Source organism: Bacillus rossius, chromosome 6 (assembly GCF_032445375.1).
Source record: "Bacillus rossius redtenbacheri isolate Brsri chromosome 6, Brsri_v3, whole genome shotgun sequence".
Taxonomy (NCBI): domain Eukaryota; kingdom Metazoa; phylum Arthropoda; class Insecta; order Phasmatodea; family Bacillidae; genus Bacillus; species Bacillus rossius.
The window spans coordinates 10,080,030-10,096,476 of NC_086334.1; the positions used below are offsets into that span (position 1 = coordinate 10,080,030).

General features: G+C 38.4%; 1 protein-coding gene across 1 annotated transcript; it reads left to right on the forward strand.

Annotated features, from left to right (window-relative positions):
• The first annotated feature begins 2,818 nt into the window (after window positions 1-2,818).
• On the forward strand, window positions 2,819-9,347 carry LOC134532595 (uncharacterized). The gene is made up of 3 exons (XM_063369160.1): window positions 2,819-3,051; window positions 7,726-8,300; window positions 8,395-9,347. The coding sequence occupies exons 2-3, from the start codon at window positions 7,732-7,734 to the stop codon at window positions 9,056-9,058; spliced, it is 1,233 nt and encodes a 410-aa protein (XP_063225230.1). The 5' UTR covers window positions 2,819-3,051; window positions 7,726-7,731; the 3' UTR covers window positions 9,059-9,347.
• Window positions 9,348-16,447: the final 7,100 nt, after the last annotated feature.

Below are 16,447 nucleotides of genomic sequence, written 5' to 3' on the forward strand. Positions count from 1 at the left end.
TTTACGCTTATTCCTAGTAACAGTTTCCAAGATTTTTTTCATTAATTTATTTTAAATACAGGAATTACCTGATTATTGTAATATTTTGACAATTCATTGCGACAATATGATTGATAAATATGAACAGTTCTCTGAGTCCCGCCAAAATGGAACGCAAATTTTCTCTCGCTGGTTGTTGTGCCATATTTATTTCCCTCCTGTGCACACGACTTTACTGTGTGTTGTGTATCAGTGGGTTCGAAAACATGGTTTTCAAATGTTGTGCATACGAGCTACTGTGATTATTTCTGTTTTTTTTTTTTTTTTTTTTTCAATTATGAACCCAGTCTTCAGTTTATAACTCCACATCCTGGTTCTAAGTGCCTTAAGCCTCTGTGTAAGCACGCAACCGTTTGAACCGGACCTGGCAGGAGATAATCGATCTCGCTCGAAACTCAACTGCGTCGGGAGATAAGGTATCTTATCTCTCATTTGTTATTTTTCTAAACGCGACGCGGGTTATATTAGCAACAGACGCTTCCAGTGAACGAACTGCATGTAGGTCTTGCAGGGGTGGGTTCAGGATTATGTTCTGGATGGCTCGGAGAGACAGTAGTTCAAAGTTAACAAGAGTTTAGTAATGACGCAAGCAAAGTCGCAACTGTTTGACCTCGTGTCCTATCTCGCTACGACTAGCGGTCATACTGGTCCTCTGAGATTTTTTTTAATTATTTTTTTTCCTAACCTAAATTTATAACTGTGTTTGGGAGGGGTCCGGGTTAGGGATAGACTCTAAGTGCGTCTCAGGCCGAAGCCTATATACGCTCTAATCATGCAGGGTGTTAGCCATGCAGGATGGGTAGCATGCATCATGTGCTAGGAGGGGGATTGGCCAGCCATGGCAGCGATTGGCGCCATGACTAACTCCCCTCACTGACTATTCTAGGTTAAAACTAGATAAGGTGGGCCCAGGTAAAACCTGCGTAGACACAGGGAAAACCCTGGGCACTTACATGTGGGATGCAAAATTTCATGCATTAATTACGTGCGGGTTGGCTACGGGAATAGAAGGATGGCTCAGGAAGAAGAGTTGGAAGAGTAGAAAATATCTACTTTTTGTCCGCATTGGGGGTTTTGGGCATTACTGGTTTTTAGGGGGCGACTATCGTCGTTTCCCGCCAGGCTGCCAGCCAGCCAAGGTCCTCTGCTCGTCTTGCAGGCGGGGTTTATACCCCCCCCCCCCCCACCTCACCCAAGGCCATCGTACTTCGGCAACCAGGGCTCGGCTTCCACGTTGTGTGGACTTCCTGCGACATGGTGGTCAAACGCCATCGACTGTTCTGTCAAAGTTCGCTGGTTGTCTAACCACAGGTGTGAATGAACCCCACTGCTGGAGCGTTGAGGGAGGCAACATAAAGTTACATGATGGTGACAATCGTCACATAACATGTCCACGGTATTAAATTTTTTTAGGACGAATAGAACGTGAGCTCAAATAAGAAACTATATATATATTATTTCTGTTTATTTCACATCTGTAGTTTGAATTTGCACTGATCGCCGTTAATTGTACGGCATGCTGGACTTAAGCGGTTAAATGGGAGAAACTTTGACCGTTAATCTGTGGATTTCGTTACGAATTTCTGGGTCTTAGCAAAATTTATGTTTGATCGCTATGAAAGAGAAATTTCGAGCACTATTTTTTTTTAATTTTGAACTTACTTAAAGCCCTGCGTTTTATGAAGAACCGCAACATTTCGTAAACTTTAGCTAAAGAGTTTAGTTTTTTTAATAAAAGTTTGGAAATTTACGGAAACTTACGAAAGTACTTAAAGCTTTGGTTTGGTTGTTCACAGATTATGACCTGAAAAAATTGTTTTTAAATATAAATATTTTATTATTATCTACACCGATGTACGTATACACATATATAAAACGTGATTTTAGAGATATGTTTTACTCTTTGTGAATTTTATGTAATTTGAAGTTATGCTATGCTTAATTACCAAATTTTACTGCGATTGTTTATAGATACCATTCGTGAAAGGAAATATGTATCAGAAGATTTATATATTTTTTGTTAAATTATTTGGTTTCGACTAATACTTTTAGCCTTTTAAAATTTACTTACTCTGCTAAGTTTGATTTTAAGATATTTTTGATACACCGCTATCAGGGAAGGACCTTATTTGAGGAATACCTTTAGCACATTTAAATTTTCTGCTCAGATGTTTCATTTATGTTTTGACTTCTTAGTAGCTGGTTTGTTAAAGGTAAAGTATATTTTTGTAAGAAAAAGGTAAATTTTTGCACTATTCAGTGTTCTAACCGGGGACTCTAAAGTTAATGACGTAATATTTTATCTAAATGTATATCTTTGAGAATTTTTATTTTTTATTTTATTTTAATGGTGTATGATGCCACGGATGAACCGGCATCATGAGTTTTTGGGAAATTTAAGGTATGTAAATTGCTTTATGGAAAATGAAGCTGCTTTGCGATCTTTTCATTTTTGGAGGTATAAAAAAAAAAGGAATTTTTCTATCAAAATGGGAAATTTTCTCTCAGAAAGGGAATTTTCAATTGAGGTGTCGTATTCCCAGGCCAGTTTTCTAAGATGTTAAAGATCGAGTTCAAGACCGTTGAAATCCAAAATGGCGGCTCTCTGTCTCCCGACACACCACCGCGTCCCAGAACCCACACTTGCACGATACTTTATCCGAACATGACCACATCGACACCGTGAGACGACACTTCGAAACAATGCTCACGTGAGGTTTTATCAGTTTACGCAAATAACAAGTTAAGCATGACGAAAGATTTTGCAGTGTTCTGACGTGCCGCTTTCCGATTCAAGACGTGAAAATAGTAGAAAAGCACAAGTCATACGAGATAAAGTAGCTACTTCGCGGAAACTTTATCTCCGCTGAGCAGCAGGCTGTTGTACCGCGCGAACAAGAGAACCAGAAGTATCGCAGAGCTTCATCTGCTGTTGCTGCGAGCCTCTAAGCGCTGAACACATCTCGTCTTCGAACATCATTTCCCTGCAACCTGCGCAGGCAGCCGGACCAGGTTAGTGTAAGCCACGTTCCTAGTCTCCTGAGTGTTCTTAGGCCGGTGTCGCACTAACGGCCGGTCATGCCGTTAGTGTTCAGGCGTGATCTCGAGTCATAAGCTGGTTTGATCATCGTTCGACCACGCTTTCTGTTGCACCATCGCACAGTGAGCGCTGAGCCAAGATCTTTGGGAACTTCGATGTGAACCTACTCCCGGGTCGGATCAAAGCAATAATCACACTGCGCAAGAAGACATGGCAGGTGTCTCCTCGTCTTAATGCAGGCTTATTTAATCAAAAGGGGCATTATTTGAAAAATTGGTTTCTGTAAAGTCGGTTTACGGACGATAGTTTAACGTGACAACGTCATTACAAAACATTGATGAAATGATTGCATACAATTATGAATAAAATTGAATAATTTTTATTGAAATATCACTATTTTGTATGGATACAAAGAAAGAGTGAAACGAAATCTACAATTTATTTGATAAATTTACTTTTATTTGCACTCATTAATTGAAGCATGTTTATTACTTTAACGAAGAGATTATTTTAACTATAACTTTTATAGATGTTAGATATTTAACTTCTTCCAATCTGTGTTATTCTGTTAAGGATAGGACGATGATAGGAAAAGTAGGAAACGAATGGGAGAGTTTCAAGTTTAATGTGCCTCGAAAAAGTCAATTCGATGGTTCTTCCAATCGAGTGGAAGAGAGATAGATGCGGCGCAAGCGTACAATGAGAGTAACGGGACACAGCGTAACGGGACAATGTGCGTTACGGGACACTTTTTCGTGCGTGCAGCCGGCGTTCATCGATTTATTAGACGTCACGTCAAAAATTTCCAATTATATGTAATACTAGTACCTATCAAAAATTTTACTTAGTCTCTCACGAGAAATGCCCATATTTTAAATGTTATCAATGCTTGTTATTTTAGTTCAATGTTTTAATATTATATTTAGTTATTATTACTTTCCATATTAAATTCAATATTTCCGGCTGATTCGTTTTGTATTAACTTTTAAATACCGGCATGCGTTTCCAGTCGTTATTAAAATAAAATACAAAAAATGTGGCCGTGACTATATGTGCTGCTATCTTTGTCGCGATCGCATCAATCATTTGCTCGCCGTGTCACGGTCGATTGCAGAGATTTCATGTCGTTCCAGCGCCACCAGGAGAAATGCACCTAACATTCCTTCAACACTGCTGCTGCTGCTGCTGCTGCTGCCTATTGTCGCAGATTGGAAATGTATGAACTACAGTTCACGCGAACAAAGATCGTGTAGTCCCAGTATGTGTTGACGTAACGTTCAGAGGAATGATGCCTGGATCATTCTTGCCTAAGATCGCTGGATCGCGGATCGAAGAGCAAAATAGCGTAACTGGCCATAAGCGATTGAACCGGAGTGGCTGCGAGTTTTTATTCGGTTATTTCTTCTAGATCACATGCTTATTGTACATGATAGAATCTGATAAATTTTATCAGTGCATTCCTGAGAGACAAGCATTGTGCACTATAAAAAAGAGGTCGAAAGAATATTCAACACAAAATCGCTGCGAGGGTTTCAGCCGCAGTGAAAGAAGCCTTACTAACTTTTTTTAAGTTTATATTGGTATAAAAAAATACTTACTGACTCAAAATAAGTGTAGGAAATTGTAGGAGGGATTAAGGGAATATATTTATACGGGATGAGTCTAAATTCTACCGACTAAAACAGCCTGCAGGTTTATCACGAAATAAATAGTTGTAAATATATATATATATATATATATATATATATATATATAACTTAAGAGATAACCAAGGCTGGTAAATACCTGTTAAGATAAGCCCAACTACTGGTTTATTGCAAATAATAACGATATTAAACTCATCATCTGGATAATGTTTAACTGAACAAATTCCTGCAACAACTGCAACACGTGTCGTTGTAGAAATTGTTGTTATTCTTCTTGAAAAAATAAAAACAAAAATTATTTTTTTAATAAACGTCAATCTTTCACTGAATAATTTAACTGGTGAAGACATTTTTTAAATATTTAAGTAGGGTTTTATATACTGTTGTAACTTATGTACGTGTACTTTTTCCTATGATTATTATTTTTGACTTTATTATATATAGTTTTTTTTAAGAAACAATGTTATACTTATTCTTGTAATTAAATAAATTGCCGTTTTTAACTTTCAATTTTATAGAAACTAATGAAAGGTTTTTTAAGTTATTTATTTATTGATTAATCGTAGGTATTTAAAATGTTTACAATAGTCAAAATACCGCACGTAGATTAAAGTGACTAGGTGCACTCACACAAAAGCTTGCTTTTGTGAGTGCTAAATCTCCTGTCTAGATTAGTGAGTGGTTGTCACAGTGTAAAAAAAGGAAAATAATTAAATTATATATGCAACTTAAATGATTATAAGTAACGTTCCTATTTAGAGTATATTTTTGTTGCGTGATTACCACCAATTATTTGAATTAAATATTATTGCGTCAGCAGGTTTAGCGATGATTTTTGAACTTTGGCCATCTAACCACCAACTATACACTTGAGATATTTTCACGCGACAAAATATCACACACACATGCATATATAAGGGTAAACTGACTTAGTGACATAGCAATGCTTAGCCTCAGCCATTTGTCCTAGAAACTTGAAATTTATAGAAAAAAAATCCGTACTCACGGTATGCAACAGATAAGGAATGATTCTTTGGAATTTGACTCTTAAAGAGGCGAAAAGTTGGTAACTTTAATATAAGAAGGTATATAACTCCGCAGCTAGTCAATTGGGAGCTAAGTAACTGAGAATTAGTTGCATGCATAAAGAGGCGTCTAGTGAATATTTATTTTATTTGAATTCTAAGGAATCAAACAAGGTGTGTTTTCTTTCATAAAAAAAAGCCACGTCTCCAACGCAAATCATGTGGGTGTGACAAAACTTAGCATTAATAAAATGAATTTATAAAGGGGGTTTTCTGTAAAGTCGGTTTACGGACGATAATTTTACGTGATAACGTCATAAGAAAACATTGATGAAAAATTGCATACCTACTTTTTAATTTTAAAATATTATTTACAGTTTTTGCAAATTTAATTTAAATAATTTGTTTAAATATAATCACATACAATTAGTTATAGAAATAAACTGAAATCAAATCAATGTCATTAAATTGTTAATTTTAAATGACAAAATTGGACAAATATATCATTTTTTTTAAATTGCTGCTTTTAAAATGCCCGCCTTAACCTCTTTATATTATAGATTTTCTCACACGGTGGTTGACCGGTTCTTGCACGCTCGGCTCAGGTGGAACGTGACAATGAGTCATGCTTTTTCGTGCGTGCAGCCAGCGTTCATTGATTTATAAAACGTTATCACGTCAAAAAAATATATAATACATTTGACCACACAGAGAGGTTTTCTGAATATATATATTTTTTTTCTTTACACATAAAAGAATTTAGCACATTATTTTAACAAGACAGCTAGAACGAGTTATGGACATAAATGTTTTGCACTTATATGCGTTTTATTAGTTCAGTCAAGAACGGCTTTCCAAAATTGAAAATATGTTGGGAACAATTTTAAAAGCATTTTATTTTCTCGCATGGAGCGGCTTGAACTCGACATCGTTAACTGATACTGAATGAAATCATAACAGTTTTATGTTGCTATGTTTGGGAAATATAAAGTAAAGGTTCAGAGATTTGTATTTATTTATAATAATAAAACAACATGAAAACTTAATTAAGTGTACCTAAGTACATAAAAAGAAAGATTTGAAGTAAATTCAAAACTTAGTGCCAGTTTCATAGTTTTGAGGAAATGGATTTTTTAAAATTTTTATGAGTTAAGTCCGGCTTATTGGCTGAATTTTTAATTCCAGAGTATAAATATATTTTTGCTTACACTTTATCATTCAAAATATTATAATGACATACACTAGCGTTATTTACGATTGAAGTCTAAAATTTTGTCTGTACTACGTGCCATGATCTATTAACATTAAAATTGTGTAATCACTTCTATTATTAATAATAAATATAAGGAAATCAATCAAAACGGAAGTATACTAATGAAAGACTCTTGAATCAACACTGTTTTTAGCAAACAATGTAAAAATGGCATAAACTCTAAAAACATTTAAAGCATATAAAGAATTTTGAGAAAAAATCGTCAAAAAATATTAAATACAGATGGACACTTACATCGCGCGCTATCTGTCAATGACTCCGACATCTGCACGGTACTTTGTGGTTCCACACCCCTTATTGCTGCGCACGGTTACGCACAAAGAGCCTTATTCTGGTCACAACTTAATTTTTTCAAAAAATTTCACTTAGAACCTTTTATACTTCAAGTCTTCCAAAGTACAAATTTTATTTCGTTTAAAATATTCAAGTGATGTAGTTGCCATTGATAAACCTGAACTTCTCCTTTAGAGAGGTTTAAGGAAAGTAACTATTAATATAATTTTAAAATCCGCCCTATACATCCAAGTTCATTATGAACCACCAAATTTTGGCTATAACTGACTGGTTATCTTTCAAAGTAGTCTTGTTTCTGTTTAGGTCAGAGGGGAAAAATGTTTAAATATTAATATGTGTAAGTCACTGGAATATCTCTATGTCCAAAATATGATATAACTCTAGTTTGTGTTATTGTTTCTGTAACAGGTTATTATGGGCCCTGAAGAACCGTCGAATGCTCAAGAAGCACCGTCGTGGTTGACTAAGGACTACTTTGAAGGAGTCCTCCGTGACAACCTCGAAGACCCAGGGGTGACAGTGGAGAGCTTCGACGTCCGGACCACCACCGTCAAGGGTGACAACTACGCCAGCGTCATACACAGAGTCGCAGTGACCTGCAGGTCCGGCGACAGCCGGCGGGAGAAGCACTTCATAGTGAAATCCCTCCCCGCAAAGGGATTGGCTCGCAGGTACATCGAAGAAATGCGACTTTTCGACAATGAGATCTCGGCCTACGCTGTTCTTTTCCCAGCCATGAGAGACTTGTGCGGCACGGGGGTGGTGTCGCCGAGCTTCTACGCGACCGGCCGAGAGGGCACGGTCATACTGGAGGACTTGGCACCTCGGGGTTTCAAGATGGCCGACCGCAAGAAGAGGCTGGATCTGGTCCACTGCTTTGAGGCGCTCAAGGCTTTGGCGCGATTCCACGGGCTGTCTCACGCAGTGGCTCAGAGAGATCCGGCAATCGCAGACCTCTTTTCTGTGCCTGAGAAGTCTCGGTGGTAAGCGAAATTAATATTTTAGTATTATAGTTTCTCAATGTAACTTACGTCAAAAAATAGCATAATGTTTTTTATGTATTCTTTTTTTTTCTAGGATGAAAGAAATGGAGGATAGCTTCTTTCCTAAAGTTTACTCATTATTAGCATCTATTGTTGAAATGTGGCCAGGATATGAGAGATTTTCGGAGAAGTTAATTTCCTGCAGTGATGTGATCATAAAAAAAGTGAACGCAGGTTTGAAACCTAATGAAGAAGCTTTTAATGTTCTTATTCACGGAGACTTTTGGGTGAACAATATGTTGTTTCGATATGATGAAGAAACGAAAAACCTTATAGAAGTATGTTTGATAGACCTCCAGATGGTAAAATATGCATCACCAGCAATAGATCTGCATTATTTTTTATCGTCAAGCTTAGCAGACGGAATCAGGGACGAGCATGAAGACAGGCTGCTAGAATGTTACCACCAAACACTTGTTGACACTCTGGAATCCGTAGGCCTAAATGCCGGTGTGTACAGTATCGATGATCTGAAGAAGGACTACGCCGATAAGGCTCATGTGGGGTTTCATTTAGGTGTTATGGTCTTGGGCGCAGTAGCTGCTGAGCCGAGTGAAGCTTTTGAATTTGATAATGTCACTGCAGAGTCATTGCAGGACGGTTCTACCAACCCACTGGAGAAAACATTTCGTGCAAAAGGATACAGACCTGTTCTGGAAAAACATTTATTATACTACGAAAAAATGGGTGTACTCTAGTTTGGGTCGAGTAAAGGTTTTGTGCGCAATATATCTATAAGCCTGCCGCAAAACAGATTAACATTTTAGTAGATAATGTGTATTTTCTCAATTTAGTTTTTTTTTTTAGGTAAATTCTCTGAACTGTTAATTTTTTTATCAAATCCTCAACTGCATCGTTTTATTTTTTTTTTCCCCTTGAAAGTACAAAACACTGTCGAAGAGAAACATTTGATGTTTATCTTAAGTTGTTTTCAGTAACTTGTTCTTTGCATTTTTTTTCACCAGCAGATTGAAGTATTTATGCCTAGTTTCTGCTGTTCATTATTTGGTGATCCTGTTACATTTGAGTTTATCAATTCTACTTGTGATGCAGTATTCGGGCCGGATACACTTCTACAGTTTGGCTGCCACAGCAAAAATTCAAAAGGAAGATGGCATCAGTGCTGGTGGAGGGCAGGTTTACCAAAAGATCTGGGCACGAGTCCTGGCTCCGTCATCCTGATTTGTGTTTTCCTAGGTTTTCCGAAATCATTACAGGACAAACGATGGAGTGGTTGGCTGTGGTCGAGACGCCAAGCACAAATAAGCTCAAACAAGTTTAAAAAAAAAAAGGGTAGAATATTTATGGTCGTTTAACCTAACACACGATATGAGTGGTTAATTTTTTTTTGCCATAAAATTAGTCAGTCATGGGAAGTTCATCTAAGTGAAAATGCAGCTATCAGCATATGGCCCTTGTGGACAGATGGGGCAGTACTTGAGAGAGTATTAAAGATAGTAGTTGGAAAAGTCATTCTTCCACTTCTGCTATTTTCGCTGCACTCACCAGCCTGCATAACCAACCTTTATGAACCGGTGCAGTCTAGCGGAGTAGCTAGCAGGTGTCTGGTCCATGAACACCTAGTTCTGTGTTTACTCGAGAAGATGAGGTGTCAGAAGCATAAACTATTACATTTTTAAATTTTTCCCCGCAAAAAAAATGTGCGTGGAACATTAACAAACAATGTACGTTACACAAAATAGGGAGCATAGGAGGATATAATGTTCTCCACCTTGTATAGTCTTCTAAAATTTTTCTGCTCTTGCAACAATGCTTTTGCACAATTTTTGAAACATTTTCTTAGAGCACGACGACGAACACAATTACGCATTGTTTTTCTGGAAGCCATTTCTGAACTGACTATCCCATTTTGTAATTATTTTGTGTGACAGGTACTTTGCCAAGTACTATATGGGATAGTAAGTAGAATAGTCAGGAGAGTTCACTTGCCCTACTTGCTACCCCCGTTTACCCGTGTAATTACTAACGAATGTGAACTATATTTCATAGTTATGCTTAAAAAATTTTTTCCTTAAATTTGTAATTAGTTAGTGTTCGATTCTCGTAGACGGGTGGCAGTAGATACAGAGATACGACACGATGAAGGGGACAGATTTACAAACTGACTACAGACTGTTGCATGGAGCCATCAGTGCGAAGTACCATAGTCCTGGTACGGTGAGACCGGAGGTACGGCACGGTACGAGAACTCGCCAGCTCTCCCCGGCCAGGCGAGGTCAGCGCACGGCCGCTGGGCCGGGAGACGTGATGCGAGTGTTGGTAACACTGCGTGAATTCACTGTACCATAGTCCTGGTACGGTGAGACCGGAGGTACGGCACGGTACGAGAACTCGCCAGCTCTCCCCGGCCAGGCGAGGTCAGCGCACGGCCGCTGGGCCGGGAGACGTGATGCGAGTGTTGGTAACACTGCGTGCATTCACTGTACCATAGTCCTGGCACGGTGAGACCGGAGGTACGGCACGGTACGAGAACTCGCCAGCTCTCCCCGGCCAGGCGAGGTCAGCGCACGGCCGCTGGGCCGGGAGACGCGATGTGAATGTTGGCAACACTGCGTGTAATCACTGAGTACATGCTGATTACGCCGTATTTTGAGGAACATGATTAATGGCGTAGCGATTTCAAGCCCAATTCCTTATATATATACACACACATTACAGGGACGCAACAACTAAATATACCTTTTTATAAAGAATCATCGATCCCCCCTATTGAAGCGGGGGGTCCGGGGGTCCTCCCCCGGGAAAATTTGTATTTCAAGGTGGAAAATGGTGCTATTTAAGCAGTTTTATTATCTAAAAATTGATCACACAGCACTTTCTTTGCCCTCGTTTGCCCCCACTTCAAGGTTTCAGAGGGGGGACAAAATACCCTTGCCCCCCCTGTTGTGGCACCCCTGTATACATATATATATATATTGCCTGAACATCATAAATACTCCAGAAATAATGTTTTAAAACTTAAGAAAAACTTAATTACTGGATGCTGTGTTGAAAACGCCTCCTAGCGAGAAGAACATGATTTTATTTCCTGGCTCTACGCGAAGTAGGAAACACAGCAGACGTTACGAGCCAGAGAGTTTCTTCACTCCCCCTTCAGCCCCCCCCCCCCCCCCAAATCGCCCAACTCAGCAAAACACCCTCGCCACATGACCTGACTTGAGGCTGGCTTACACACGAGACAAGAAGCGATCACAGCGGATGTTGGTGCGTCGAACTGTGAATATGATCCCCACTCGTCGCTCATGCGTCTCCAGTGAACTATGACTGGCGGGGTGGGGGAAGCTACTTGACCTATTGATGTAAGTTTTTGGACATACGCCATTGCTAAGCACTTTTTCTGTAGAAGAAAACTAAAAAATAAAAAATAAATAGATAAAAATACCCAAACGACAAAAACACAAATTAAGCAAAAAATTGCTGTTGTCAACAGGATGTAAACACCACAAAATATTCCGTAGCAGGAATATGGTCAACAAAAAAAGAAAAACATAGACAAATGTACTAAGAGAACGAAAAAAACCCCACAAATGATGACGACAAAAATATTGAACCCAAAAAATTCAGTACAACGGTTGAAACGAGACAAAAACACGACAAAACGAAAAGACGAAATAAACACAATAGTTTTCCAAAACAGAATAGAACGATAAAAACCCCCACAAATAATGACAGCACAAAAATATTGAACCCAAAAAAAAATCAGCACAACGGTTGAATCGAGACAAAATCACGACAGAACGAAAAGACGAAACAAACAAAATAGTTTTTCCCAAACAGAAACAAGCGACGTTTCGGGAACTGCTATCTGCTCCCGTCCTCAGGCAGAGACGCACATGGTACGATAACACAGGTGCGACTTGACGTCCAATGTGCATTTCCCTGGATCGAGCTCACTAGTGCCAGTCCAGTGTGTCGGTCGAGTGATGTCGAGTGATGTCGGGCAGAGTGACGTTGCTCGATGACGTGGCAGTCGGTGTTGACGGCAGGATCACGTATGTAGTCGGTGTTGAAAGCTTCCTCCTCAGCTCTCCGAATACTCTGAAGACTCTGGGGCCAAACCTGGCCCTTATCTACACCTCGGCTGGAATCGACTTCGTGGGAGAATCCTTTAGTAAATCAACACGGTTACTTCCCCGGGGAGGCGGGGAGGGTGGATGGTTGGTAAGTTCAGGTGACTAGCCACGTGGTTCCCCTCCTCTTCCGCACCGCGGAGTCGCTGTGTTTAAAGCACGCCTGAGGGGTAGGCAACCAGAAGTGCCTCGCTGTTCTCCCGGTGGTGGCACTTCCAGGGGACAACATACAAAACATCGTTACAATCGGTATTAGGTTGCGGGCGGAAAACCAACCGCAACGAACTGATACTTTCAAACGCATATGGGCAAAAAAAACTTAACACATTAATGTTGGTATCTAAACATAGACGTTTACCGAAGCATCTCGATTGTTTTATGTACATTTGAGAAGCTGCACGTGATATAATAATAATTATGCATCCCATTTATGGTTTTAATTATATCAAACAGACATGTGCGAAATACAGTCTTTTGACGAGCAGGATTTAAAATAACCTGACGGTGAAATTTTCAATGATTCTCACCTTTATTTTAATTTTTTTTAATATGTATGTTAAATTGTTTTCTCAATACTAGAAATGTTGTGCGAGTCAAAATAAACAAATTAAGAAAGTGAAAGTACAGTTTGTTCAAAGTCGCACTGTTAAAACGAATTATAATTTAGCTCTGAATGCAGATGACTAATCGTCAGTGTGCACTAGGCACTATCTTGTGACGGCCCCCTGCTGGCAATTCGCCGAGACGCAGGTTGAACATTGGCCGCAAGATTAGATAGCGCGCAGTTGTCATTTTATCTGTGTAAATGTATTCCTGTACAAACATTCGAGTAATCGGTCTCTCCTCTTGCTTGCTTCCTATTTGCCCATGACTGCAGCCCCGCTGTATTGAGGACCCTGTCGCACTGTCGAATATTCTTCTGCGATACATTTGACAATCGAGTTGGAGTAGTAGTATTGGACGAAAAATGGCTTCTAATTTTCTCCATCAATAACATTTGGACAGCTAACCTCAAATATGTAATAAAAAAATGTCACACTATCAAAATTTATTTTTTTCCTAGGCTGTCACAAACTCTTCAATTTTAATATAAATTTTGAAATTAAGTAATGCATTGCAGAGTTGGATGAAATTTTTGTAATTGTTATGTTTTATTGCGGATTTTTTAAATTTTTTGAAAATGTATAAAATTAATTTACAATAATATTAGTTACATAATTAAGTATATGTTCAGCAATATAGAAATATATTTTATTTTTACATATAAATTTCTCTCACACACGGCATTCATATTAACATTATTTAAGTTTTTTTCACTTTTATAACCTATTTAATCCTCCATGAGTTCGTCGTTTTAAAAAATCGTAGTGGCGCAAGTTGGATGTCATTTCCGTTTTCGCTAGGCACGGTTTTGATTGGCCGATCGCATACAACATACGAGATATTTTTTAACTCGTCCTATAAGCAAAATATCTTATGGAAATTCAAGACTTTCAACTTTGTCGAAAAAAAATGGTTGTCTGTAAATTCTGTTTACGGACGATAGTTTAACGTGACAACGTCATAACAAAACATTAATGAAATGATTGCATACTTTTCTGAATAAAATTGAATCATTTTTATTGTATTATCACTATTTTGTATGGATACAAAGGAGTGAAATGAAATCTACAATTTAATTGATAAATTTACTTTTATTTGCACTCATTAATTCAATTTTTTTTTACTTTAACGAAGAGAATATTTTAACTATAAATTTTATACATGTTTGCTATTTAACTTCTTCCAATCTGTGTTTTATTCTGTCAAGGATAGGACGATGATAGGAAAAGTAGGAAACGAATGGGAGTTTTTCAAGTTTAATGTGCCTCGAAAAAGTCAAATCGATGGTTGTTCCAATCGAGTGGAAGAGAGCTAGATGCGGCGCAAGCGTACAATGAGGGTAACGGGACACAGCGTAACGGTACAATGTGCATTGCGGGACACTTTTTCGTGCGTGCAGCCGGCGTTCATCGATTTATTAGACGTTGTCACGTCAAAACATAGCTGCGCTAGTGACGTTATCGGTGACGTCACAACCCTCCAACTTCACTTGACACGGTATATTGGATGGTGCTGGAAGCGACAATTTGACTTGAGCGACAGTGGGGCCCACAAGGTTGGAAACTCTCTTGTGACCTTGCAGGTGGAGAAGTCTTACAACTCCATGCATGCAGTGCTACAGAACACCCCTCTCCGAATTATTCCTTCAATGTTTACATCGATAGTGAGAACAGCGACGTTACTAAGTAATATTTTGCAATCGCTCGTAGTGGAATGAGTGAACTGAGAATAAATAAGATAGCAATTTCCTGACTTTGCATAAACTAGCGATGCCGGGACTTGCGACTTGTCTTGCAAGCTGGGAGGGTGCGCTGTGCAATAAAACCGTGGGCGCACAAATCATCAACGTGTATAATTTAGGTTGTCATGTTCCTGTATGGGAAGCCTTATTTTCACAGACGAGAGAGCCAAACACCCGATCGTGCATCTTCGGTTGTTTTTTTTTGTTCATTGTAAATAAATATACAACTCATGATAACTAATGGTCAATTAGGTTAGGTTAGCTACATTATAAATACTTTAAAACATTGTGGACGGTTTATTTGGTTAGGATAGCTACATTAAAGATACTGTGAAATCATGTAAACAGTTTCCCCCAAATAAATACACCTGTTGTGGTACGGAAAAAAAAAGCTAAAATGAACTTCGGGGAACTTCGGGTGTGGCTCTCTCGTCTGTGAAATGACGGCTTACCGTTCCTGTATAGGCACTCGGGCCCAGAAGGGAAGGGGGATGGTTGGTTTATTTTTGAATTTTTTTAATGCTTGTCTTTGCCCTGATAAAACGAAAATTTCAAGTCTGTTGCTCAATAGAATTAATTGGAAATTTCACAAGTTATGGGAAGAGCAACATCACGTCTACAGTTATGGCCGCGGTGACGTTTACAGTCTTGAGATTTTTTTTTTTTTAATTCTGATGTTTCGAGTGTCGTACATTAAATAATATTGGTTTCCCTCGATGGACATAGCAGAGAACAGCGTGATGGGCTGCTTGCTACCCACGGGAAAGAATTAATGGATGCAGGAGCACCCCGATAAAACTCACTGGCTCACGGCAAACGTCCGGCCATGTTTCGCACTTACAAAAGTACAGTCTCGGCTCCAAACACTTCTGAGGTCATGCTGTTAATGCAACGAAGACACTGCTCGTATCTTCCCAGTTCAGCCTCAAGATAACATGATACGGCGTCAGCGAACTCTAGCGGAAGAAAACAAAATGGCAGATCCAAGAATCAAAAAACTAATGCTTTCACTATTAATCTAGCCAATGTAAATGAATAATTTTCTCTTTGAAATGTTAAGAATATTTTATTCTTTCTTTTTTATTATTTACAAAATCAATATGTTTTTTATAAATTATTAAAACTAGTGGATGGTCGACATGTGCATACTGGTTGGTGTAATATCAGCCTTGACGTAAGTGGTGTTGGCCAGTGAGAAAATACAAATCATGGTTTGTGCTGTGTCTCATAGAGTTGGAAGATCGTGACATCATCGAAAACGTCACTATCCCAGCCATGTTTGTTCGACAAGTAGGATGAATTTAGTTTCCGTCAAATGTAAAATATACTGGATGTCAATCGGCCAGTCAAAATCCGTGTATAGCAATAACGGATATCACATTCCTTTCCCTTCACAACGAATTTTCAAAATGGCAAAAAAAAAAAAAAAAACACACATTGGTTATTGAATAGGTTATAAAAGTGAAATAACTAAAATAATGTTAATACGAATGTCGTATGCGAAATAATTATATGTGTAAACAGGAAATTATATTTTTATAACTTAAAAAAATCACTGAGCATTTATTTTTATTATGTAACGAATATTGTTTCTAAATGTGAATTAAATTTATGTATGTTTAAAATTAAAAAAAATTATTAAATAGCAGAAA